The 25,674-nt window shown below is 33.1% G+C and overlaps 1 protein-coding gene across 5 annotated transcripts in view; it reads left to right on the top strand.

The window, feature by feature from the left end:
- Positions 1-7,102: 7,102 nt before the first annotated feature.
- Positions 7,103-25,674, top strand: part of LOC111047981 (hemicentin-1) — an 86,057-nt gene continuing 67,485 nt past the window's right edge. For 2 of the 5 annotated variants that reach the window (XM_039425873.1, XM_039425871.1), the window contains exons 1-5: positions 7,108-7,210; positions 18,425-18,495; positions 19,394-19,629; positions 21,419-21,622; positions 22,686-22,889. In XM_039425873.1, coding sequence (XP_039281807.1) covers positions 7,160-7,210; positions 18,425-18,495; positions 19,394-19,629; positions 21,419-21,622; positions 22,686-22,889 — 766 coding nt within the window. In that variant the 5' untranslated portion in view covers positions 7,108-7,159. Of the gene's footprint in view, positions 7,211-10,975; positions 10,995-11,348; positions 11,437-18,424; positions 18,496-19,393; positions 19,630-21,418; positions 21,623-22,685; positions 22,890-25,674 lie in introns of those variants that run through there. The other 3 variants (XM_039425872.1, XM_039425875.1, XM_039425874.1) reach the window with 3 other exon arrangements.

Below are 25,674 nucleotides of genomic sequence, written 5' to 3'. Positions count from 1 at the left end.
AACTTGATACTTTTTGGGTGAAATCAGGCTAGCTCAACTACCGCGCAATTTTAAATTAGCGCGTCAGTTTAGTTCAATGAATTATAGTTCATTTTAGTCGAATATAGCTCTAAATGTAAATTGACTGTTTTTATTAAAAAAAAAACACATTAACAGAGGCTCGGATAATAAACTGCACAAACCTTCAAACGTTTAATTGAAATTTATTTATAGGGATTTAAATAACTCAGTAAAAGGGTGTTTACATTGGTCATGTTAACTTGACTTCAAGTTTTGGATAAAATCAAATCAAATCAAATTTATTTCCTCCACAAAATTCAACAATTACAAAATTTAGGATAATGTACCTTAATCTAGTTTACTTACATTCTATCAACAAAATAAAGGTACAAGAGGTGGAAATGAAACCACTGGCATAAGTGAAAATCACTTGTTCGCCAGTAGGAGTAGCATATTGTCAAACTTCGGTCATCCACATCTAATTAAAAAAAAAAAAAAAGATGTATACAAAATAACATAAATAAATTACAACTTATATTCTAAGAGAATTAATCAAGCTATGTTTCGAGACTCTTAAATTTAGCACAATAGTAGTACAATTACAATGGATGTAAATTAAATTATCTACACAATATACAAATCAAAATAATGACTCTCAGTTATCCATTTCTTAATATTCCTTGGTACACTTTTGGAAGGTAGTTCTATGATAAGCCCGGGTGGAATAGAATTTATTAGTTTTGGAGCTATATAAATTAATTGCTTACGAATAAGTGTTAGGTTTGAAACATATGATGCGAATTTGTACAAATTATACCTAGTCCTATGATTTTCATTATTTAATTGCATAAAATTGAAATTGTATCTACAAAAATATTTAATCACGCTCAAAACATACATTTGTCTTACTGTCATATGACTCTAATATCCTTGAAAGCACTCATTGAGGGATAAATGGTTGGTTTATTCAATATTGTTTTTATTATCATTTTTTGCACTCTAAATAAAGGAGCTACATGCGTATCGAACGTACCTCCCCAAACCACCAAACCATTATTGTAGCAATGATTGCACCAGAGCGAAGTACACCATTCTCAGCATTGGTAGCCGAAGGATCGATCTTAGTTTGTAAAATTTTTATAAGATACAAACCTCAATCTATCACAAAGGTAATCTATGTGTTTCTTCCATTTAAATCCCTGCTCAATTATAACACCCAAATATTTCAAGTGACTCGTTCTTTCAATTTCGGGGCAATCACAACAACCAGTATTAACATCAAATTCATTACAATTAATATGCAATTTCAGTTTACATGCCGTATCTTCCTGGCCAGTTATATTTCTTGAAAATGCAATATATTTTAAAATGAATGTTTTTTTATTAGAAAGTCAAGTTTACACAAACAGAAACTTAAATTCATCCACTATACCAAGGTAGACCCTTCAGGTTTTGTAGATGTTGAACATGTTTGACTTTTAGATCATGTTTGACTTTTAGATTCACATTTAATTGTGAAAGTAGGCCTACTCTCAAACCTACAAAATTAATGGAAAAATGACTAAAAACATTAATCAGTTTTGGTAAATTGGAGCGATTGCCCATTCGTCAATGGAAATTAAATCGTAGGGTTGTACATGCTGGTTTCAAGATCCTCTCGGGTAATAGGAGGGAAATTTTTGCATTCCTCTGGGAATTAATCTCAATATACTGTGATTAGATAGAACATTTCTGTACCTACTTGTGTCACGATAGTGACAGAACCGTGTCTCAAAAATAATTTAATTATAATTTTTTTTTAATAAAATACAGTACTTTCAATTATTTTAAATGTTATAAAATATAGTATAATTTAAACAAATTCTTTTTCATCTTAAACTGCAGAGCAAGAGAGGAAAACGTTCTATTCAATAAAAATGTCTTAGCAAAGCTTCCACGCCATTGGCTAAGAACTTAATACAAACTCAGCAGTTGCGCTGACAAAATTTTTATTCCTACAAAGACGACTCGCTTCTCGTTCAACTGCGGTATCGACCACGAGTCCAGGTTTACCCAGGAGAGTCAGTTCCATATTTTCTGTAAGTTTCTTTTTCTTTAATTTTCTTTCAAAATTCATTCTCCTCCTTTTAAACAGTAATATCTCTAATAATAATAACAACAATAATAGAACGTTTTCCTCAACATATTTTTTTTAATAAATTTAAATTCTTAAATAAAATCAATTTCATTTTAGATAATTAAATATAAGCCAACGGTTTCATAAGAAAGGGCGTAATTGTTTAAAATAAGATTTGTTTTGTATAATCATCCGTATTACCGATTTTCAACCTTTTGTATCTTTTTAAATATTGTTCAAAATTGATAAGAACTTTGTGTCAATAAAAACTAAATTACTTTTCCAATTCTTACTTCTTCTATTTTCATCCTATTTCAAAAATTCAAACACCTTGTGTGAGTCAAAATTTTTATTATCAAAATTTCCAAGTTTTTGTGTTTTTTTCTTTATATAAAAAAGACACTGGTGGAGGCGTTCCTGTTCCTGTGAGGTAATTGAATGAATTGATCGAAACCCATACGATTTGGAGGAATCTGGGGATTAATTCATTCAATTATCCACAAATTTAAAGATTCTATAATTTTTGGTAGTGTGCTTTACCAAACATCGAGCAGAGGCACTAACCACTAAGAAGAATACAATCGATCAGTAGGCCTACTAACGAATTGATTATTTGAATAAATCACATTAATGTGAAGAACATAAATAGATGATGAAATAACACATAACAAAACACTTATAATCTTTTCGTTAGACTGGTCATTTCTCTTTATTCTTTTATTTGTTACATTTGGTGAAGGCGTCAATCGCCCATCATTCCATTTATTTGTTACATTTAAGAATTTAAATTTATTAAAAAAAATATGTTGAGGAAAACGTTCTATTATTGTTGTTATTATTATTATTAGAGATATTACTGTTTAAAAGGAGGAGAATGAATTTTGAAAGAAAATTAAAGAAAAAGAAACTTACAGAAAATATGGAACTGACTCTCCTGGGTAAACCTGGACTCGTGGTCGATACCGCAGTTGAACGAGAAGCGAGTCGTCTTTGTAGGAATAAAAATTTTGTCAGCGCAACTGCTGAGTTTGTATTAAGTTCTTAGCCAATGGCGTGGAAGCTTTGCTAAGACATTTTTATTGAATAGAACGTTTTCCTCTCTTGCTCTGCAGTTTAAGATGAAAAAGAATTTGTTTAAATTATACTATATTTTATAACATTTAAAATAATTGAAAGTACTGTATTTTATTAAAAAAAAATTATAATTAAATTATTTTTGAGACACGGTTCTGTCACTATCGTGACACTTGTTAGCCATTTCTTGATAATAGATTCAAGTGATTGTATTCTATCACAAGACCGGAAAACTATTTTGATATCATTGGGTAATAGATTGAAAAATTTAGGTGTAAGAAAAATAAATGACTTCCTAAAAAGAGTGCAGTTTGGCCTGGCTCCTTGTAGGTTATGATTTACCACTCCTCTTGTTAAATGGGGACCCTCAACCAAATCACAATAGTAATTCTTATCAATTTATATTTAATAATTTAAAAAAATTAACCATAAATTCAAAACCCTGAAGATGATGTGGAACATCAAAACTAGTTGTTTTAATTTGTGTTTTTAATCTAGTATTTTATATTAATTTAAAAAGGGTACTTTGATGCTATTTTATAAATAAATATAAGTAGCCCTGAATACATAAATTGTAATTGAAAAAAATATTTATTCAATTTGTGATTCAAAGTTCATGCAACAACAATAAAAGCTCAACCAAACAGAGCTATTCAAGTGATTGCTTGGCGTTATTGGTAGACCGATCAAACTAATTTTGACAAGACATAAGGGGGTTGCATTTCACAACGCAAAGTTTTCCCCAGTGTGAAACACGGGTTCGATGAAATGTTATATTCTGGTTATATAGTTCGTAGAATAAAAATCTGGTGTGGTACACTCACACAACTTTCCTTGCTCATATTTGAAACTACGATCAGACTTCTGTCAGTATATGTGTATATATAATTGTTTTCAGAGTACTTTTTCTTTGTGTGAATTGTAAAATTCGATTATCTTTTTTCAGTCGTCATTTTTTTAAAGTCGTCAAAACAGTTGTTCTACAGATGAAATATTCGACTATGTGTTCTTTTTATGAACTGCGCTACCTACCTACCTCATGCACGAGAAGGAGGTTACTAAGTCCATTTCCCAAGGATGGGGTGGACCCTCCATCGGTTTCCCAAAAAGGAGACTTATGCCAGTTGATAAAGCTGATAAATAACTATACAGGGTATGAATTTGAAAAAAAAATCGGACAAGTTATTTTTCGAGAAAATCGTGAAAAACATGTTTTTTTTGCAATTATCCGCCATTTTTCTCAAGAATATTAAGGAGCTCCTGCAATTTTCCCAGAAAAAAAACTCATGTCATTTGATAGGGCTCATGAATAGCTATCCATGGTATGAATTTTAAGAAAATCGTTGCAGGCGTTTTCGAGAAAACCGTGAAAAACATGGATTTTTAGTCATTATCCGCCATTTTTCTTAAGAATATTACGGAGCTCCTGAGATTTTCCCAGAGATGAGACTTATGCCAGTTGATAGGGCTTATAAATAGCTATCCATGGTATAAATTTGAAGAGAATCGTTAGAGCCGTTTTTGAGAAAACCGTGAAAAACATGGTTTTTTAGTCATTATCCGCCATTTTTCTCAAGAATATTACGGAGCTCCTGAAATTTCCCCAGAAATGAGACCTATGCCAGTTGATAGGGCTTATAAATAGCTATCCATGGTATAAATTTGAAAAAAATCGTTAGAGCCGTTTTCGAGAAAAACGTGAAAAACATGGTTTTTTAGTAATTATCCGCCATTTTTTCCGCCATCTTGGATTGAATTTTATTGAATTTCTTATTGTCGGATCCTCAAGGTATAAGGACCTTAAGTTTAAAATTTCAAGTCAATCGGTTAATTAGGAATGGAGTTATCGTGTTCACAGACATACACACACACACACACATACACACACACACACACACACACACACACACACAACACACACACACACACACCACACACACACACACGCGCACGCGCACACACACACGCACGCACACACACACACACACACACACCACACACACACACCACACACACACACCACACACACACACACACACACACACACCACACACACACACCACACACCACACACACACACACACACACACACACACACACACACACACACACACACACACACACACACAACACACACACCACACACACACACACACCACCACACACACACACACCACCACACACACACACACCACACACACACACACACACAACACACACACACACACACCACACACACCACACACACACACACACACACACACACACACACACACACAGAACAACACCCAAAAATCATTTTTTTGGACTCAAGGGACCTTGAAACGTATAGAAAACATGAAATTAGGGTACCTTAAATTTTTTTGGAAAGCAATACTTTCCTTACCTATGGTAATAGGGCAAGGAAAGTAAAAATATGGATAATCTAGAATTGTACCATTTTTTTATTACTGTAGTGAAGATACAGATATCCCGGATTTCTTATTTTGTATATTTTTTAAACTTGCTATGCTTAAAACCATGCACAAAAATTAAAGCAATCCATGGATGAAGTTTTCATCGGATACAAGGGGGGACATGTCTCCCCAATATCTCTGGGAAGACGATTTTATCGACCCTCCAATTTTTTCATTGTAAATGTGAATCCTCTCTTTCAAATTCTTTTAAAATAACCTTTTTGAGGCTAAATTTGAAAGATTTTCACGGGGTCAGGCTCTCTAAATGTCCCTTTAATATGGTTGAAGAGGTATGGTGAGGTAGAAGGATGATTTTGATGAACAAAAGGATTTATCATAATTTTTTGGTGGGGGGCTATGCGATATCAGCCATGGGGGATGAACACCCCTGGCTACGTGAGCGTTACTATATATGAATTTTAATTTTAAAAAGCTAGTAAAATGGAATCAATGTCCATATATAGTCCAGTCAATGAAGACATTGATGCGCAACAAATCAGGGAAAAGCTGAATTTTTGCAAGGTGTTAGTATACAATAGTAAACAGCCTGGAATCGAATTGAATTTGACCTCAAATTGTAGACTAGAATTTTTCCTTTCACGTACATTGAATTAAATTAAGAATAAATGGTTTTAAAATTAGTTAGGTAATTTTATGGAAGCCGAAGATTTCATGAAATTTATCTTGGCTTTGTATAGGAATAACTTCATGAACAATAGATAAACGAAGAAATGTTATGTAACATTAATAATATTGTGTAGATCTATTATTTTCCTTGAAAGGATGGAATCAAAGTCGGATCGATATTTTGATTTGGAGCTGAGATAGACTTATGTTTTAAGAAATCATTGCAGTTTCGTACTTCGGGAGGGTCCTGGGGGGAAGCAAGCGGTGTGACGATGGGGACTCTTCGGTTTAAGGCTATGTACTATGTATACTAACACCATGCAAAAATTCACACTTTTCCTAATTTGTTACTGTACGCAAAACCCTGTTTTTCTGTATTCATTGAGTGGGCACTGTATATTTTGAGCCGTGCTTGAAGAGAAGCGTCATAATGTTTCATTTGAAAATGATCATGAATACGAGTGATGAATATATGAATGAGGGTAACAGGCAAATATTTATATTTTTCAATTTATTTATTTGTCAATACAATAGCAAATCATAAGATATGACTTGACGAGAAATATGATAAATTGATAAAAATATTATGCATTTTTTAGGGAATTTTGTTTTTTTGTAAGCTGTAAGCTGATTCGAAAAATATATATCATGCTATTTACGAATATAAAATAATGCATAACAATTTCCATTTCACATCAACTACGTAAATTTGCTTATCAAATTGCTAGAATATTCTTGGAAAAAGTGCAGTTTCCTTGAAGTTATCTTCAAAGGAAATCCGTTTCCTTTGGCTAAAATAATATTATGCTGAGATACAAATTTTCAAAGTAGACTAAATTCATGTTTAAAGACGTAGAAACCACTCTTTAGTGTAGATTCAACTGTGATGGAAATGTATCCTAACACCACCTATTACCGTTATCCAGGTTTCTTAAAGGTAAATGTTTCTGATATCTGTCTCTGTAAAGGTACAATTCCTCAGCGGCGTCTCGAGACGCGTGGCTGTAAGAAGGCTTCTTTAGACGCGAAGGTTAGAGCCGCCGCGGCTAGAGCACATAACCTATAAATTCATTAGATTAGTTGATTCATAAGATATAAATCTTACAATCAATATAGTAGCCAACTCTTCTAATTCATCTGCCATGTTTACAACATGAAAATCCAATGTGCCATCGAATCTAATGAATTGGTTATGTGCTCCAGTCATCACGGCTATAACGACGCGACTCGAGCCGCCTGCTTAGATATGCGCGTCTCGAAACGCGTTGCCGCTAAGGAATCGCTAACTTTAAGTTATAAGATTTCTAAAAATGTTATAATATAATAATGGATGTTTTTGAAACATCTCAAATTGAAGTTCTAATAGTGTTTTAATACTAATGTATTTTTATAATAGATAATATAATTATATTATCGATCAATTATTATTCCTCCTTCTATGGCTCTCAAAAATACGATCAATTCATTGTTGGTTTCCATCTTCTTTTCACTAGTATTATTACTATCATATTTCATAAAACTTTAAAGTGAAAAAAACACTCACATTCTTTGTTGATGTGGCGACGTCCGTTTCGTGCTGGTGTTGCACATTTTTAAGCCAAACAGAAACTCGAAAATGGTATCTTTGATAATTAGTTCAGAATAAATCCAACATTTTCATCAAAGATGTTGTTTCATAATGGAATAAAACGCGCTGAGTTATTTTTTCTAATGAGGTATTATAATATTCTAAAATTGATGATTCCATAAGTATCAAAACTCAAATTAATATTGTATTTTTCATTAGGGCTACTCTTGAATAAAGTAAGTGAACAACTACTCATATTAAGTAACTGCTCTTACTCATGTCATGAGTAAGGGCACTTGAATATTTATTTTCTATTTCTACTAAAATTAATATGGTTGAATAAAACTTTTCCAGTAGAACAGTAGAAGAGTCATTTCATTGAATCATTATAATGTTTTAATATCATTATCACAAATTACACTATGAACTTTGATTTTTAAATAATTTTTGTTGACAGGAGAATACTATTAAATTTGGTATCAACTATTTTATCGGATGAAATAGTAGTAAAGGCTTGACCGAACTATCAAATTTAAACTGAACACTATTAACTGGTGATGGTTTCTTAAATAGTATTTTATGTAGCAAAAATTTGTTTTTTTTTCATATGAATATATTCTGAGTGTTTTCAAGTTAGTTCTTCTTGTCACTGTGATTATTAAGCTTTGCATGTCCCCAATTATTGTTACTTAAATCATCAAGCTAAACGTTTTAAATAGACTATTCGGTGTGAAACGGTAGCCTAGTCTATGTAATTCAAAAATAATTTTGATAAAATGATAATCTAATAGTGAAATCATAGTCTGCTAAAGGATGATATCCTGGTGAAAAAGTAAATTATTACATTTTCAGCATTTTATTGATACTTTTCCTGTGTAATGATCTTCTTTGCACCAACAAAATCAAGGAACTGGGAAATTGGTGGAAACAAGGAAAGCTATACTCTTAATATTATATAGTCTCTTGTACATGTAGAAGAAAAAATAACAATTGCTAGATATTACAGTATGCAATTTCCTTACTTACAAAATTATGTATTATTTATAGTAATCTATTATTTTGTAATATAAGTACTGATTGTAAATTCTTATGACATATGAATCTTATATTAAATCTTATCTCCTGAAAGTTGAAATAAGGCTACTTCCTTTAATCTTGTAAATAACCAAAATTATCTGTTTCTCAGGTCAGGTTGCTGATTTAAAAATACCAAATTGCTCTCAATTTAAAATTTATATCTGAAATTCATAAATGACAAGGCTCAAAAGAGAGTTACTTCTCCCAATCAAACTTCTATTCATAAAAATAGATCAGATTTTGAAAAGATTTCTATATTACATAAAAATGTTCAACACCTACCATCACGATTGGAAAAGTTAAAAATAAATATACAGGAGTTAGAGCCAGAGATACTACATATTTCAGAGCATGAACTGTCAAGTGCTGAAACAGAAATACTGAATGTACCAAACTATCTGACAAGCTGACAGTTTTCTAGACTTGACAGTACTGGGGGTGGGGTCATGATTCTCGTGCAGAAAAGAATTTTTTTCGAAATGTAAACGTGTGAACCTACCTGCTATTCAGTCAATAACGACTGAAAAAGAGTTTGAATGTTGTTTAACTGAGTCTTCACTTGATAATTCTAATTTTGTACTGGCTTGCTTACATAGAACACCTCAGCATTGCTATTTGGATCCATTCTTAGAAAAGTTATAAATAATTGTAAAATTCTATGTGAAATTCTTTGAAAATATATAAAAAAGTTATCGCGGCAGGTGACATGAATATCAATGTTCTGGATAAAAATAACACATATAATAAAAAATAGAAATAGAAATAAAAATCTCAGTAGTTACCCTTTTTTGAATTATTTTATCATAACATGTTTCAACATTCATGCCATTTTCAAGTGATAAGTGATATAATAAGTTCAAATGAATGTGCTGAAAATGCATAATATGATTTATAAGGTAAATTTCCCTACAAGAATTACTACCACATCTGAAACAGCGATAGATAACTTTATTACCAACATAGTTGATGATAGTTTAAAGATATCGGGTATAGTAACTCATATCTCAGACCACGATGCGCAGCTGCTCGAGATCCGAGGTATGAGTGTGATCCGCGATAAGACAATCTGGAAATTTTGTCGTAGATTCTATGACTGCCACTTAGAAGTGTTTTAAAGGGAGTTAGCTCATTTTAATTGGATGGAGGCTTATCAATCACCTGTAGATGAAAAATACAATGTCTTTCTCTTGGTTTTGTTTCACATTATTTTAATATTAATTTTCCAAAAATCCTGAGAAGTGTGAAAGAAACTGATAGTAGGAACGGGATGAGTCCAGAGCTCACTGATAAAAAAGAGAAGCACCATTTGAGTTAGAGAATTTACATAGACAAACAAAAAGAGACGAGTTAAAGATTAAAATAAAAAATAATAGAAAAGCTCTTAAACTTATGATTGTAAAGAATAAACAAAAATACTTTGATGAGACAATATCTAATTCTAAGAATAAGAATGAAGTAACTTGGATAATTATAGATGCTGAGGTGGGTAAGAATAGAAAGAACAACTCAAATCTAAGCGTAATAAGCGATGGTATACACTCAACGAATCCTAGTACTGTTTTAGCAATATATTTAATGATTTATTTTGTTTCGGCTGTTGATAGGTTTGCTAAACCAGATATTCCCAATAGTTCTAGACTGAACAAAATTCACGTTGTTTTCAATCTTCATTGAGATTTAGATTCGAACCTATTACTGAGTGTCAATTACATTAAATTGTGATCTCATTTGAAAACAAACACTCTTCTGGATACCAGCTATAATCAAGCCATTAACACACATTATAAATTCATCCCTTATTATAGCAGGTCAATTTCCTGATAAACTGAAGATACGGTACCTAGCTAAAGTTTTTCCAATATTTAAAAAAGGTGATATCAAAGATCCAGGCTGCTACAGACCAATAGCGTTGTTATCAATTTTCTCAAAAATCATTGAACGTGTGGTATATATTCAATTAATGAAATACCTAGGAGCAAACCATTTATTGGATGAAGAACAGCATGGTTTCCGCTCAAAAAAGTCAACAATTACAGCAATGGTGGATTTCATACCATAGTTAATACAATAGACGAAGGTGAGTATATTATTGGCATATTTTTAGATATGACACATGCATTTGATAGCGTGCTTCATAATGTTCTTTTGCACGAATTTGAGGAATTGGTAATGAGCGGGAGTGGTTCTCATCTTATTTGATTGACAGACAGCAATTTGTTGAAATAGAGCATACTGAGGAAAAAATAATAATATTTTCAAATACAGTTATCGCCCTAACCTAAGAAGTTCAAAGTATGGTGTCCCTCAAGGGTCCATTTTGGGTCCCTTACTATTTTCTATGTTACATCAAGGGTCTGCCTGATGTGGTTCGAGCACATGCCTCTGTGTGTGTCTCCATGCAGATGATGCTAACATCATATTTTCAGGAAAATCGATTGAGGATGTAGATCTCTCATCTGCTGTAGGCCTGTCCTCTATTAATGAATACCGGAATAGCCGAAATCTCTTGCTGAATTCAAGTAAGTCTATTGTAGTCCCCTTTTCAACAAGGCAGAACAAGAGTGAATTGTGCTCAAGCGTAGCTATGAATAACACCCTTTTAGATTGTAAAGATCAAACTAAATTTCTTGGTCTTTCAATAGATAGCAACCTTTCGTGAGATAATCATGTTGCCAATGTTGTGAAAAAAATCCCCAGGTCTATATGTATTGCGTCGAATGTCCAGTTTATGTAGTATACAAATAATATTAAAATCAATACACCACTCAGTAGTAAATGCACATCTACCATATGGTCTCTGCATATATGGTAGTACAAGTAAAAGAAACCTTGATAAAATTCTAAAACAGCAAAAACGAGCAATAAGAATAATGCTAAACCTCAATAGAACTGATTTTGTAAAAGTAGCTTTCTCAGACCTGGGCCGAATTTTCACAATATATGGACAATAAATATAAGATGTTATAGTCTTAAAAAAGACTTTTTCAAAAAATTTGGTGACACAAACTTGAGAAATAACACTCATGGTTATAATACAAGGTTTGGTCGTATAATAGAGAGGCAAAGATTAGACCTTTTCACGGAAAAAAACATAATTATACAGAGGTAAGAAGTGTTTTGTAAAGTTACTAAGCAGTCTCCAAATATTGGAAGATATGTTTGCAAAAAGTCTAAAGGAATATCTGGTCAAATTGTCACTGTATCTTTTCAAGAGTTTAACATTGATTTTTGACGAAACGTGTTTGTCTATATATACTAGGCTAGCCTAGTTATTTATATTTATATTTGATTTATTGACACTGTTCCAATGTATTTCTTCTTACATCTGATGAATAAAGACTATTTCTATTCTATTCTATCTCCCCGTAATGGTATAAGTTTTTTCAAGTGTTTCACTGTATGCCAGTAGTTCTTCACCTCCAACCGTACAGTATATTTTACAGATATTAGATATAGATATTTAGAATAATAATTATTGTTTTTTTCTGATTGTTACAACTTTGTATTGTTTTTGTGTTTTTGGTGAAATAAATTGAATTGAAAAAAAGTTTTACGACATTCTATAAAATTTTGTGAAGATTCGATAAAACAGCATTATTGAACAAAATGTGAATAAATTCATGAATATAATAAATACATGTGGGATTTGAAGTCTATTTTGTGTATGAAGCGCTATTGGGGAAGTAGTTCATTTCATTAGTTGTAGTAAGGATAAAATTATTTCCTCCAATTTTTGCTTAGAAGTGGTAAGTTAGGGCGCAGTCGGCTCTCTGCCACTTAAATCTCCAATTGAATGTTATATCTAGAAGGTGGAAAAATCGTAATTAATGAGAGAGAAATCAAGGAGCATACATTTAATAATATTATTGACCAATTGAAATTTAAATTTGGATGTGAAACTGAAAAATAATTTATGCTTCACTGTGAAATCAGCAGATTTTTTGAAACTGATGCCGGGGGTGAGTGGAAAAACATTCTGAGCATTATATTATCACACCTCCTAGAATAGCACATTTTATTTAAGTCATTTCAAATAAATGTGCTCTGAGAATATGCATTTTGAAAAAAATGTGCTCTTTTCCGTGACCAAGAAATTGGCGAATTCTGTAAAGTACAATGATGTTGGGAGGGGGATGGAAAAACCATTCTGAACATTATTACATGAAATCTCCTATAGTGTAGCACATTTTTTGACGTTGGTATCGAATAAAAGTGTTCAAAATGTGCTCTCAGAATATGAAGTTTCAAAAAAAAAGTGTTCCACTGTGAAATAAGCAAAGTTTGTGAGACTGTTTGGCAGGGGGTGGGTGATGAAACATTCTGAGCTTCATATTATACCTTTTAGTGAAGCTTGTTTTTTGACAATAATTGTATCATATAAACGTGCTCGAAATGTGTTTTTCGGATATTCAGTATCAGAAATGTGCTTAACCCTCTTTGACTTGGAAATTGTTGAATTTGTGGGAGTGGTTGGGAGAGGTTTGGCTAGCAGAGTACCGGTACACGATTGTGCATCATGTAATATTACATTTTTTTTCTCACATTGGAATCGAATCTTCAATTCGAGATCTATGAAACTTTATAGTAAATATCAGAGTCATCAATAGACGGACAAACTTTTCGACGGAGAATTTTTTTTATCGTAAATGATTGTTGCATTGTTCCATGGTGTCACCGAGGCTTGGTTAGCAGAATTAATAGATAAATAGTTTATTTAAATAGAGAATATATATGAAAGTTTAAAATAACAGTTTCAAAATAAAGTTTTATTGAGAACAGATGTAGAATGTGAATTCTAAACTTGTAAGTTATAATTTTTTGGTGACATGTCTGTAAAATCAACACCGAACCAGGCTTTGTTCTGACTTGTAGTTTTTTCCGGTGGCTTCTTTCTTCTCTAGAAAAATGGCTGGCTATGTGTTGTTGTAAAATTTTGCTCTGAATCATTTTCGTTTATTAATGTTTTAAATTGAGTTTTAAACAATTTATAGTGTTCTATTTTGTTCGTATATTGCTATTTGTGTATTCAAGCCAATAGCCACTGTTTTTCAACTGTAAACTAGATAAGTATTTTAGTTCATAGTAACTCTAAATAATTAGGCTTATAAGATATAGTTCTTTGTGTATTTGTATAAATTCATCTGAAGATTATAAGTTCATTTGCTCTGAAAACTGGATTTCTCATTCATAGGCGATAGATCCATTCATAATTTATCAAGAATCTATTACATTAGAGCCGACAACTATCCTTAGGTTAATAGGTGTTAAATGCTATTCCAACCGATTTAAGGAAAAATTGGTAGCACAGCAAATGTTACCCCTGTGGTGGGACCGAATTACAAAATAAATATGTCCCAAATGGTACACCATGAAATCCATGGTTATAAAAAATTATTAGTAGGATAGATATCTTGATAGGTTATGAATGGTTTGTTGCTGAGTGGGAAATCAGTTCAAGAGAGATCAAGTTTTAATGAATCAGTGCATATTACAAAATGGCAAACATTAAAAATGATCTGAATCTTATAGCATTCTTAACACAAAAGTTTGATGAGCAAAATGCTAGATTTGATGAGCAAAATGCTAGGTTTGATGAGATGAAGCAAGAATTTGCTAGCATTAGACTAGAGCAGGCTAGTATAAACCTTCTATTGAAAAATGCACATGAAACATTGAAAGATAATCATGAAGATGAAAACAAATTGAAGCATGATAATAGTAGTGTTAAGATACAGGATCAACTCATTTAAGTTTCTGACAATGTAGGCCTAGTTACTGTTGTTGAAAAAGTCAACCTTAATGAGATAGTAGAATTGAGTAAAGAAGTAGGTAGGGAGTTGTCTTCACTGAAAGTCAACTATCATGAAAGTAATATTGCTACATTGAAGGTTAGGAAAACTATAAACAAAGTGAATGATTACATGAGACAGGTTTCTGTAGAGGTTAGGAAAAATGTAAACAAAATGAATGTTGCTTTGAGTCAAGTTGATGAGTTCAACTTTCAACTGAGAATTGAAAAGGTGTATGCTATGCATTCTCAAGTGAACATGACTAACTTTTGTAGGCAAAACGGCTTTGTTGAAACAAATGAACCCATGAATAAAACTATGTTCTTGAAGAAAACAAAGCACAAAGTTTCCATTGATGTATTAGTATTCAAAGGTTGTTTCAAGTTGCTTACTTACAAGATGATGACAGTGAATCACATGATGAAAGGGTATTCCCCAACACACAATGATTAGGAATCCTGTGTTATGCCGGGATTCAGAATAGCATAATCGCTACGCAGTATATGGTAAGAGTCCATAATTGTGTCTTTTTTCTTTCCTGTAGCCTATTTTTCTTGGCCCTTAATCTTTTCAAATTTCGATTCTTTCTTGTCTTTGTGTAATGTTCAGTAAAATTCTTCTATGATGCATATCTTAACCAATCTTGTCCATAGTCATTTAAATTTGTATTTTTCTGAAATAATTTTGGAAGTTGAAATAGTAGCTTATTTTCCTAATCTTTAAATTGTTGATAAAACTTAACTTTTCTAAAATCTATCCATTGTTGTGTAAATAATTGTTTGCTTGCGGTATATTTTTTCATCATGTATTACATATTTTAATCATGTCTATTTTTTTTCAGGTATCATATTAGGTAATTAGGTTTTTCAGAGCAAATTTTGTCCCATGTTCTTATCTTTCATTGCATATCGTGCCATAAGCCATATGTAATTAGGTTATAGTTTTCTTCTGGGCTTTTAACCCATTTTGCATTTTTTTTTCTTTGCTGTCCAATCTGATGTGATCTGATGTTTTTTTTTACAATTTTGATAATGATACAGGGTGTTATGAAATTCTATTTCTATTTTGAACAATGGATAAATGGAAATGAAATTATATTTTTTATATTGAAATCTCCATATTTCACAATTTATGTATTGCTGACTGTATAATAAGATGTTAACAAATTTCAATTTTATATTGATTATATACTTAAAAATAATTTTCATGTGTATTAGATTGTATTGATAGCCTAATCAAGTTTTTCTTTTTAGTTTATAAGCATTTTAAGATAACAGGTACAGCACAGACATTAACATTGAAATAGTTATCATGTGAATCTCGAAATCAGCAACAAGTGAACGCCATGAAGAGTGTTAAGAACATTTGGGTGATTTTCGAACTAGTGTGACTCATCTACGCTGCGGCCTACACCAATAACTATGCCAATGTCAACACCAATATCAACACCAATAACTACGCCAAAATCTGCGCCAATGCTGATGCCAACGCCAATAACTATGCCAATGTCAACACCAATAACTACACTAATAACTACGCCAATATCTACACCAATAACTAAGCCAATATCTACACCAATAACTGCGCCAATGCCAATATCTACGCCGATGCCTGCGCCAATGCCAATGCCTGCGCCAATGCCAATGCCTGCACCAATGCTGATGCCAATGCCAATATCAATGCCGATGCCTGCGCCAATGCCAATGCCTGCGCCAATGCCAATGCCTGCGCCAATGCTGATGCCAATGCCAAAATCAACGCCGATGCCTGCGCCAATGCCAATATCTACGCCGATGCCTGCGCCAATGCCAATGCCTGCGCCAATGCCAATGCCTGCGCCAATGCTGATGCCAATGCCAAAATCAACGCCGATGACAGCGCCAATGCCAATATCTACGCCGATGCCTGCGCCAATGCCAATGCCTGCGCCAATGCCAATGCCTGCGCCAATGCCAATGCCAATATCAACGCTGATGCCAAAGCCGACACCAAAACATACGCCAATAGCAATGCCAATGCTTATTGCTGACTTTGTATCTCAAACTTCAACACTACTGCATTACCTGGAGCCGTCTACTACAAGCATGAAGCAATGCTAACTGAGATGTCACCTGTATCGAGTTTGGTATGCAGCCGTCTACTACAAGCATGAGGCAATGCTAACTGAGATGTCACCTGTATCGAGTTTGGTATGCAGCCGTCTACTACAAGCATGAAGCAATGCTAACTGAGATGTCACCTGTATCGAGTTTGGTATGCAGCCGTCTACTACAAGCATGAAGCACTGCTAACTGAGATGTCACCTGTATCGAGTTTGGTATGCAGCCGTCTACTACAAGCATGAGGCAATGCTAACTGAGATGTCACCTGTATCGAGTTTGATATGCATCAGTCGACTACAAGTATCAGCCCAACACTACGTGCATCCAGATCAGCCCAACACTAACGTCATCACATTGGAGTCACACTTAACTGAAAATCATACTGAGTGCCTTAACGGACTGTTTTCCAAAATGTGCATCGATAAAATCAACCGCGTCAATAGTGAAAGAAATGAACATTTTTTGATTTATTGAAATTTTATGTGAAAATTAAATGTAATATTGATATTCTATATTTTGAAATATTGTTTGGAAACATATAACAAACGCTATTGATGAATTTTATAATAATTTTCAATATTATTGGATGACATGTATTGTTTTTCTAGAAAAAATTGTTACTGTTCTCGAATTTAAATTTCAACAATTTTCATTAGGGTCAATGTAATTTTTTTTCTTTAAATTTTCAAACAGTAAAATTTTTTATGTCAAGAGGGGGGTATTTGTAATATTACATTTTTTTCTCACATTGGAATCGAATCTTCAATTCGAGATCTATGAAACTTTATAGTAAATATCAGAGTCATCAATAGACGGACAAACTTTTCGACGGAGAATCTTTTTTATCGTAAATGATTGTTGCATTGTTCCATGGTGTCACCGAGGCTTGGTTAGCAGAATTAATAGATGAATAGTTTATTTAAATAGAGAATATATATGAAAGTTTAAAATAACAGTTTCAAAATAAAGTTTTATTGAGAACAGATGTAGAATGTGAATTCTAAACTTGTAAGTTATAATTTTTTGGTGACGTGTCTGTAAAATCGACACCGAACCAGGCTTTGTTCTGACTTGTAGTTTTCTCCGGTGGCTTCTTTCTTCTCTAGAAAAATGGCTGGCTATGTGTTGTTGTAAAATTTTGCTCTGAATCATTTTCGTTTATTAATGTTTTAAATTGAGTTTTAAACAATTTATAGTGTTCTATTTTGTTCGTATATTGCTATTTATTTGTGTATTCAAGCCAATAGCCACTGTTTTTCAACTGTAAACTAGATAAGTATTTTAGTTCGTAGTAACTCTAAATAATTAGGCTTATAAGATATAGTTCTTTGTGTATTTGTATAAATTCATCTGAAGATTATAAGTTCATTTGCTCTGAAAACTGGATTTCTCATTCATAGGCGATAGATCAATTCATAATTTATCAAGAATCTATTACATTGGAGCCGACAACTATCCTTAGGTTAATAGATGTTAAATGCTATTCCAACCGATTTAAGGAAAAATTGGTAGCACGGCAATCATTACACCTAGTGATGCAAATGCTTTGAAAAATGTTATATTGCAATTGGACTGGTCTATAACATGTATTTAATGTGAAATCTCTCTTGTTACAGATATGTTTTTTATTATTTTTATTCACTCTTGAAGATATTCATGCCTCAAATCAGGTCATAAATAATTCGGTGTAAGTAGAACATATTCTTCTAAAAAAAATTCTAAACATATTTTTCTAATTTCAATAACAAATAAAGCGAATTATATTTTTTTATTTTATGGACGCTATTATTTGAAAAGTCACAAAATAATGTGTACAAGAAAGTGATTTTACTGTTGAGAAGGTACAGAAAAGAATTGAGGAGGTACAGGATCAACTTAACAATATGATTCTGTATTGGTGGTTGCGAGAATTCTCCTCATACTAGATTATTATAAAAATTATACAAATTTTGTCACAGCAACAGCTTGTGATCGTGCTTACAAACTAAAATTTATTTGTAGAATCAATTATTGGAATCGAATCAAAATGTTTAAATCTGTAAAGAATTTATATTCATTTTAAACTATATTTTCGGTTCGAGACTTGTCTCAAGACTCAAGCTTTGATGTTTATCAATAATTATTAAAAAATAAGTAGTTCGTTCTCCTCATGTATTGAGTTTCAATTCAACTATAATAAAGCTTCCTCTTCAATATTCTATACGGTAATAATTGAAATATTTTACTCCAGAATGTGTAGTATAACTGTTCATCCAAAGTCTACTGATAGCTGTGAAAACAACTGCACACTGAATCAATAGGATAATAAATTAAAAATTTCATATAAAATCAATTTTTTATGATCTTTAAAAGAATTTTCAAACTTACTCCATGGGAATGTGATTAGCTTCTAACGTTTCGATTTATTCATTTATTTATTTGTTGTACAAAAATACTACAATCATAATATTATGACATTGAAGGAAAAAATAGGCTGAGCCTATTTGTGAGAATACTTGATATTAGGCTCTAGATTCTTTCATTCAAGTCCAATAGCAGTCCATAATTATGAATTACATAAAATACACAGTTTATATAATTTTCAGAATTTCAAGCAAAGCTCTAAAAAGTTGCAAAGTGCCAGATAACAAAAGCACCCAGTACAAAAGCACACCATGCGAACAGCACAATTATTGTGGCTTGGTATCAGGCAAAATTGTGGCAGGCAATGGCACAATGGTCACTCTGAAATGTGCAGACAGTTACATGCCGAGAAACGAGAATGTCGATTTCATTGTTTGCTATGATGGTGTCTGGTATCCCAAACAACATACTTGTCTCAGTAAGTCAGTCCTCCTATTTCAAAATCTATTTGTTACTATTAACCCAATAAATTTGATGCTATTGTTCTTTGAAAATGTGAATAAAGCTTCATCTATTTTATATACTCATTCGTTTATAGATAATACAAAAAATACAGGCCTATAATGATGGAATATATAGTTGGTGAGGAATTCGAGGTACTGTATGGATGATCACAAAAATAACTGTAATCGTGTAACCTCAGTTTTAAAACAAACTGGAACTTTATTACTGTATTCCTATATGCAGCATAGACGTTATTATTACAAATGGGATGAAGAACAGGAGCAATAAATAATGATTTTGGACAGAAATATCAATATAGCTTACTTTTGTGGCGTGCGTGGCGAGCATGACAGTGCTCTCCAGTAGCGCTGCCACCACCAGGTTTTTAGGGTCCTGGGCCCTGCTACTTTTATGGGATAATATTATTAAATAAATAAGCAAATTGACCAAAACAATCTCACCAAAAATCCCATAACAAACATCTATACTCTCTCTCTCTCTCTCTCTAAACATAATCACTCCTCAATCACATTACTAAAAACTACATCTCATAATCTCACGCACAACCTTCCTCTAGCGCTTCGGAATGTTCTCTCTCTAGTTTCGCCTCTACGCGGTCATCACTCTCTCAGCTCACCGGTTCAAAAGTGCAATTTGGTGGCCTGAGTGATGACTCCGCTATTCTAATAATTAACATTCTATGAGAGCGGGGTTTTTGAATTGTTACACTTTAGTTTATCAAATCAATAAGTGATCTCCCGAAATGGTGACTACCATTACAAATTAATTTCATCAATACCTTCCTGTAAATCTCCTATATGAAGTTGTACACACTTCTCTAAATAAGCATCTCATGAGAAACCACTCATCAATATTTCGCTGTTCTATTTGGGACTTCACGTGTACGTGGTTGGGTTAATATGCACTTGTATTATTTAATATGCACTCCTGAAGACATGACATGCTATTCATATATCATGGCAGTAAGTGAAATGCATCACTTCATGTGAAGAATGAGTAACAGCAACTCGCTTCTCACAGCCTACAGCTGACAGGTGTTAAAACTGGTGTTAAAACAGGTGTCAATATAAAAAAACCTACTGAAAGCTACCAGATTAGCCTTCTCATTCAGGATATCAGCAAGTCTTTATAAATTACCTAGGGTAAGCGCTAGGAATTCTACGGTAATCTGGATGAATTCTTATACGGTACCCTGTTTGTAGCCTGTAACTGGTTAAAAATGTGATTTTATCAGCCCCTCATGCTTTTATAAAAGTTTTTAATTTGTTTGGTGGAACGAACCAGACTGAGAAGCATAGTAGATTCCTATTGGAACACTCTTATATCCTGCTTGGGCCATATTATACCAGCTATATTATTATTTTGGAAAAAAATTAGGCGTTCAGTCAAGGAAGTTTGATATTGAATGAAAAAGACTAAGAAATTGTCAAAAACCACACATTTATTGATACTCAGAAAGACCGGTTTCGGTTATTATACCATATTGTCAATCTCTGATAAACTATAAACTGTATTGACAATAATTGACAATGGTATAATAACCGAAACCGGTATTTTCAATTATCAATAAATGTATAGTTTTTGACAATTTCTTAGTCTTTTTCATTCAATATGAATAATTACCACAATATCAACTTCTCAACTACACAAAAAGGAGTTTGATAGTTGACTCTAGATTTTCTATTTTGTGTCATGATTATCTATGTTGATGATAATGATGTATCTATTATTGTTTCTGATAGAAGCTTGCAAAGCACTAAACTACAAAAGCATCGATGCGAACTGCACGTACAAAGGAGAGCCAGTCGCTTGCAACAGAAACATCAGAATAGGCACCCAAGTGCAGTGGAAGTGCAAGTCTGGTTACGAAACTGGTCATAGCAATCGGAACAACACTTGCCTCAAAAGTGGCAGCTGGAAGTCCCCCATATCCGAGTGCTACCGAGGTAAATCACAATTATCTAGTCAATAAATGAAATTAGCTTGATTTTTAACTTGATTTCATTGCTAAAAGAAATATAACAAACACAACAAAAGCAAGACAGGATTATCTTAGGCCTGAACAAACTACACGGCATAGCCCAGCAGGGATAATCCTGATCGCTGGGATGAGTAGTCCTATATGAGATTCAGTTCATTATTCGTAATAAACTATGAAAAATAAGAATATAGAACCATCTAATATAATATACAATATTATTAAGTGACTTATTCAATCTGAGGTAAATAACGGTGACAAACCATTGATTCTTAGCAAACAATTCAATAATTATCTGCTTGAGTCAACTCAGCTAATTGAGTGAACATAACAGCAATACCCCTATCTAAGTAATACTGCTACCAGCAAGGGTGCCCCCAGGGAGGGGGGTTTGGACGCAGACTCCGTCCTTGAAAATCTTTGGGGTTTTCAAAATAAAATCTTGTGGGGTTTCCCTAGAGAGGTCAGCACTGGTTTATTTTTTAATAATGACTACTGATGAAGTCAATGGCTGGGGGGGGGGTCGTGCACGGGCTTTGGGGGTTGGGTACACCCCTCTGCCTACCAACATTGCAAATCTTGGTGCTTCAATGGTTTATCGGCTCAAGAAATGATAATTTTATTTTTTCATTAGGGCTGACCTATTTCAATCACAATAAATCATTATAATATAATAATAATTACAGGACATATAGGACATTGAATGATAGACTTTATAGTTCTATAGAAAATTTGTAGATAACATATATGATTATTATAGGTACTGTTATTTACTGTCTGTGCCTCAATGGCAGTTGATTTTCCAAACCAATATACATATCTACAACCGGCGGTATCATATATGGATATATTTTTCGAGGAGGAACTACTTCATTAGGTTCTGAAGCACTTGTTTCCATGTGTGATTAGTAATGCACAGTATTTTTCTACCATTGAATATTATTCGATTTTCTTTGATCCCATGGGAGATTGATTTGAAATAATAGCTATGGGAAGCATTTTTTACTTAGATTGTTCTCTTCTGCATGCAGTGACCTGTGATGGTTTGAAATTGAAGACGATTGAAGCGAACTGCAGCCATGGAGGGGAGCCGGTCGACTGCCGCAGTCACGTCAAGATCGGCACTCAGCTGCAATGGAAGTGCAAGCCGGGATTTCTGTCCAAAAATAGTAATAGGCACAACATTTGCCTCAGATTCGGCGTTTGGCAATCTGTGATGGCTGAGTGCATTCCGGGCAAGTAGCCTAATTACACAACTAATTTATTCAGTTTGTCATCCATTGAAAATATTTTATTTCTTTTTTGTTGGTGGTGAGTCTCATACGGAAATGTCCCACCTCCTCATAATTTTTCTAACATCATCAATTTATTCAATAATGATTTAAAAAGTTCACTTTGGAAAAGAAATAGAATCCTTCAACAAAATAAAATTATTATCAATCAGTGCTTCGAATGAAAATATGTCTTTTACTATAAACTATATAGACACGTACTATATACTTTCTCTATAAACAAAAATGAGAATAAAAATGATAATGATTCAAATTGTAGGCTAGACAGGCTCAGTAAAAATAAAGTATAAGTGGACGCTCGTCCGGAAAAATCTTGGAAAAAGCAGATATATATATATATATATATTATATATATATATATATTTAATGCACAGTTCAACCCTCTGAGATCTCAGCAACCAGTGAACCAATCATTAAGTTTTAAACGTCAAAGAGGGTGATGAGTAAGTTTGCAGAAATGCATTAAAATTTATGTTTTTTCTAAGATCCAATTATTATTTAATAATTTGTTCATTCCACACACCCAAACTAGGCTGTAATAACGGCATTGTCAAATTCCACCAATTTCAAGCAGCTGATTATGCGTATCCATTTAAAACGGCTGATTATGTGTAAAATTTGAAAATTTGCTGGGGTTATAAAATGAAGCAAGGCAAAACGATAGGAGCATTGGCGCGGTTAGAAGCAAGGTTAGTTTTGTCTGCTAACGTTGGAGCATCGGGGTTCTAGGTCAACTAGGTCACGCGCACTTTGTAAAAAGAAGAGAAAATTAAAAGACAAGGAGAGGAAAAGAAAGAGGAAGAGAGAGAAAAAGAGAAATGGAGAGAGAGAAAGGGAAATAGAGAGAAAGCAAGAAAACTAAATTGAGAAACAAAAAGAGAAGATAAAGAGAATGAAATTGAGAAAGAGAAAGAAATAGGGAAAGAGAAAGAAATAGAGGAAGAGAAAAGGAAAGAGATAGATAGATAAAGAGAAAGAAAAATAAGTCAAGAAAGAGAAGGAGAATGAGAGAGAAAGAAATAGAAAAAGTAAAAGAGAAAGAGAAGGAGATAGAGAAATATAGAAAAAGAGAGAAATAATTTGAGAAAGAGAAAGGCGAAAAAGGAGAGAGAGAGAGAAAAGGAAAGGGTGAGAAAGAGTAAGAAGCAGAGAGAAAGAAAATAAAAAGAAAGTGAAAGAGAGGAAAACGAAGAAAGAGAAGAATAAGAGGAAGAAATAGAGAAAGAGAAAGGGAAAGAGAAATAGAAAGAGAAAGAGATTGAGAGAGAGAAAGAAAAAGGAGAAACAGATAGGAATTATAGTGGAAGAGAAAGATGAACAAATAGAGAAATGGAAAGCGAGAAAAAGAAATATAAGAAAGAGAAAGAAGATGGAGAAGAAGAAAAGGAAGATGAATAAAGGTGAGCGGCGCGGCGCGCAGGAGATCGGAAAATGGAAATGGAAGGTCCGTGCACTGAAGAAATCTTAATCTTGGCATTTGTGGATGAAGCGGAGAGAGAGCAAATATCAAGGAAAAAAGAGAAATGTTGGTACATCCCCCATTAACTTACCGTAATCGTAGGTAATTGATGAGTGAGAAAGAGAATTCTTTATTGCCGTTGAACAAAATTAATCGCAATAGGCAGTGTCAATATGCAGTAAAGCTTTAGAATACAAACATACACATAAAAAGTCATATTCAAATATACTTAATAATAAATATAAGTCAGGAAACATTACAATACAATACTATCAAAATATTTAAAAATTCAATAAAATATTATAAAAAAGCAGGCTATTGTAATTATTATTATTTTTGTATGGTACTTGATAAACACCTGGAAAACCACACTGTTACTGATTATACACTAACATTTACTACATTTCAAAGCACCAAACATCATCATGATTTTAAATATTCGTCGACCGAATAGTAACCATTCTGTTTTAAAATCAAACTAACTGCATTTTTAAATCTATTAACAGGCAGGGTTTTAACATTTACTGGCAACTTATTAAACAAAGCGAATTGTAAAAACATGTGACTTTTCAAACTCTTGGTCAGTCTTATTTTAGGGGTAACAATGTTTTCTTTATTCCTTGTATTATAGGTATGGTAATCACTGTGTCTGGGAAAGTTCTGTAATCTTTTTTTCACATGCATAACATTATATAGAATATATAAAGATGGCAAGGTCAGAATACCATGTTTAATGAAGTGTGGCTTACATGATTCTCTCTGGGGAAGGTCTAGGATAGCCCTAATAGCTTTTTTTTGCCATATGAAGACTCTCTTGTGTGTTGTCGAGTTCCCCCACATTCTAACACCATAAGCCAAATGAGAGTGAAAAAGACCATAATATGTCATCATTACTGTATCAGAGCTTACAGAATTTTTCAGTCGCCTCAGAAGATATACTACTCTGGCTAAGCGTTTACATAGACCATCAACATGCTCCTCCCAATTGAGTTTAGCATCCAAGATTATACCCAAAAGTTTCACTGGTTTCAAAACTTCTTTGTCAAGACCTGCTGAGTGTCCCAATTGAAATATTATTTTCTCCGTTTTCTCTTCATTTATCTTAAGCTTATTGGTTGAATACCATGTTTTAGCTTGTACCAAAGATCCATCAAGCTTCTTATTGATATTTTCTATGCTCACATCTGACTGAATTAAGGTGGTGTCATCAGCATACATCACGGAAAGACCCGATACATTGAAGCTAAAATCGTTTACAAATACCAAAAA

The sequence above is a fragment of the Nilaparvata lugens genome, chromosome 4 (genome assembly GCF_014356525.2).
Source record: "Nilaparvata lugens isolate BPH chromosome 4, ASM1435652v1, whole genome shotgun sequence".
Classification (NCBI taxonomy): Eukaryota; Metazoa; Arthropoda; class Insecta; order Hemiptera; family Delphacidae; genus Nilaparvata; species Nilaparvata lugens.
Note: the sequence above shows the minus strand (reverse complement) of the source record. Positions and strands in the feature narration are given on the sequence as shown.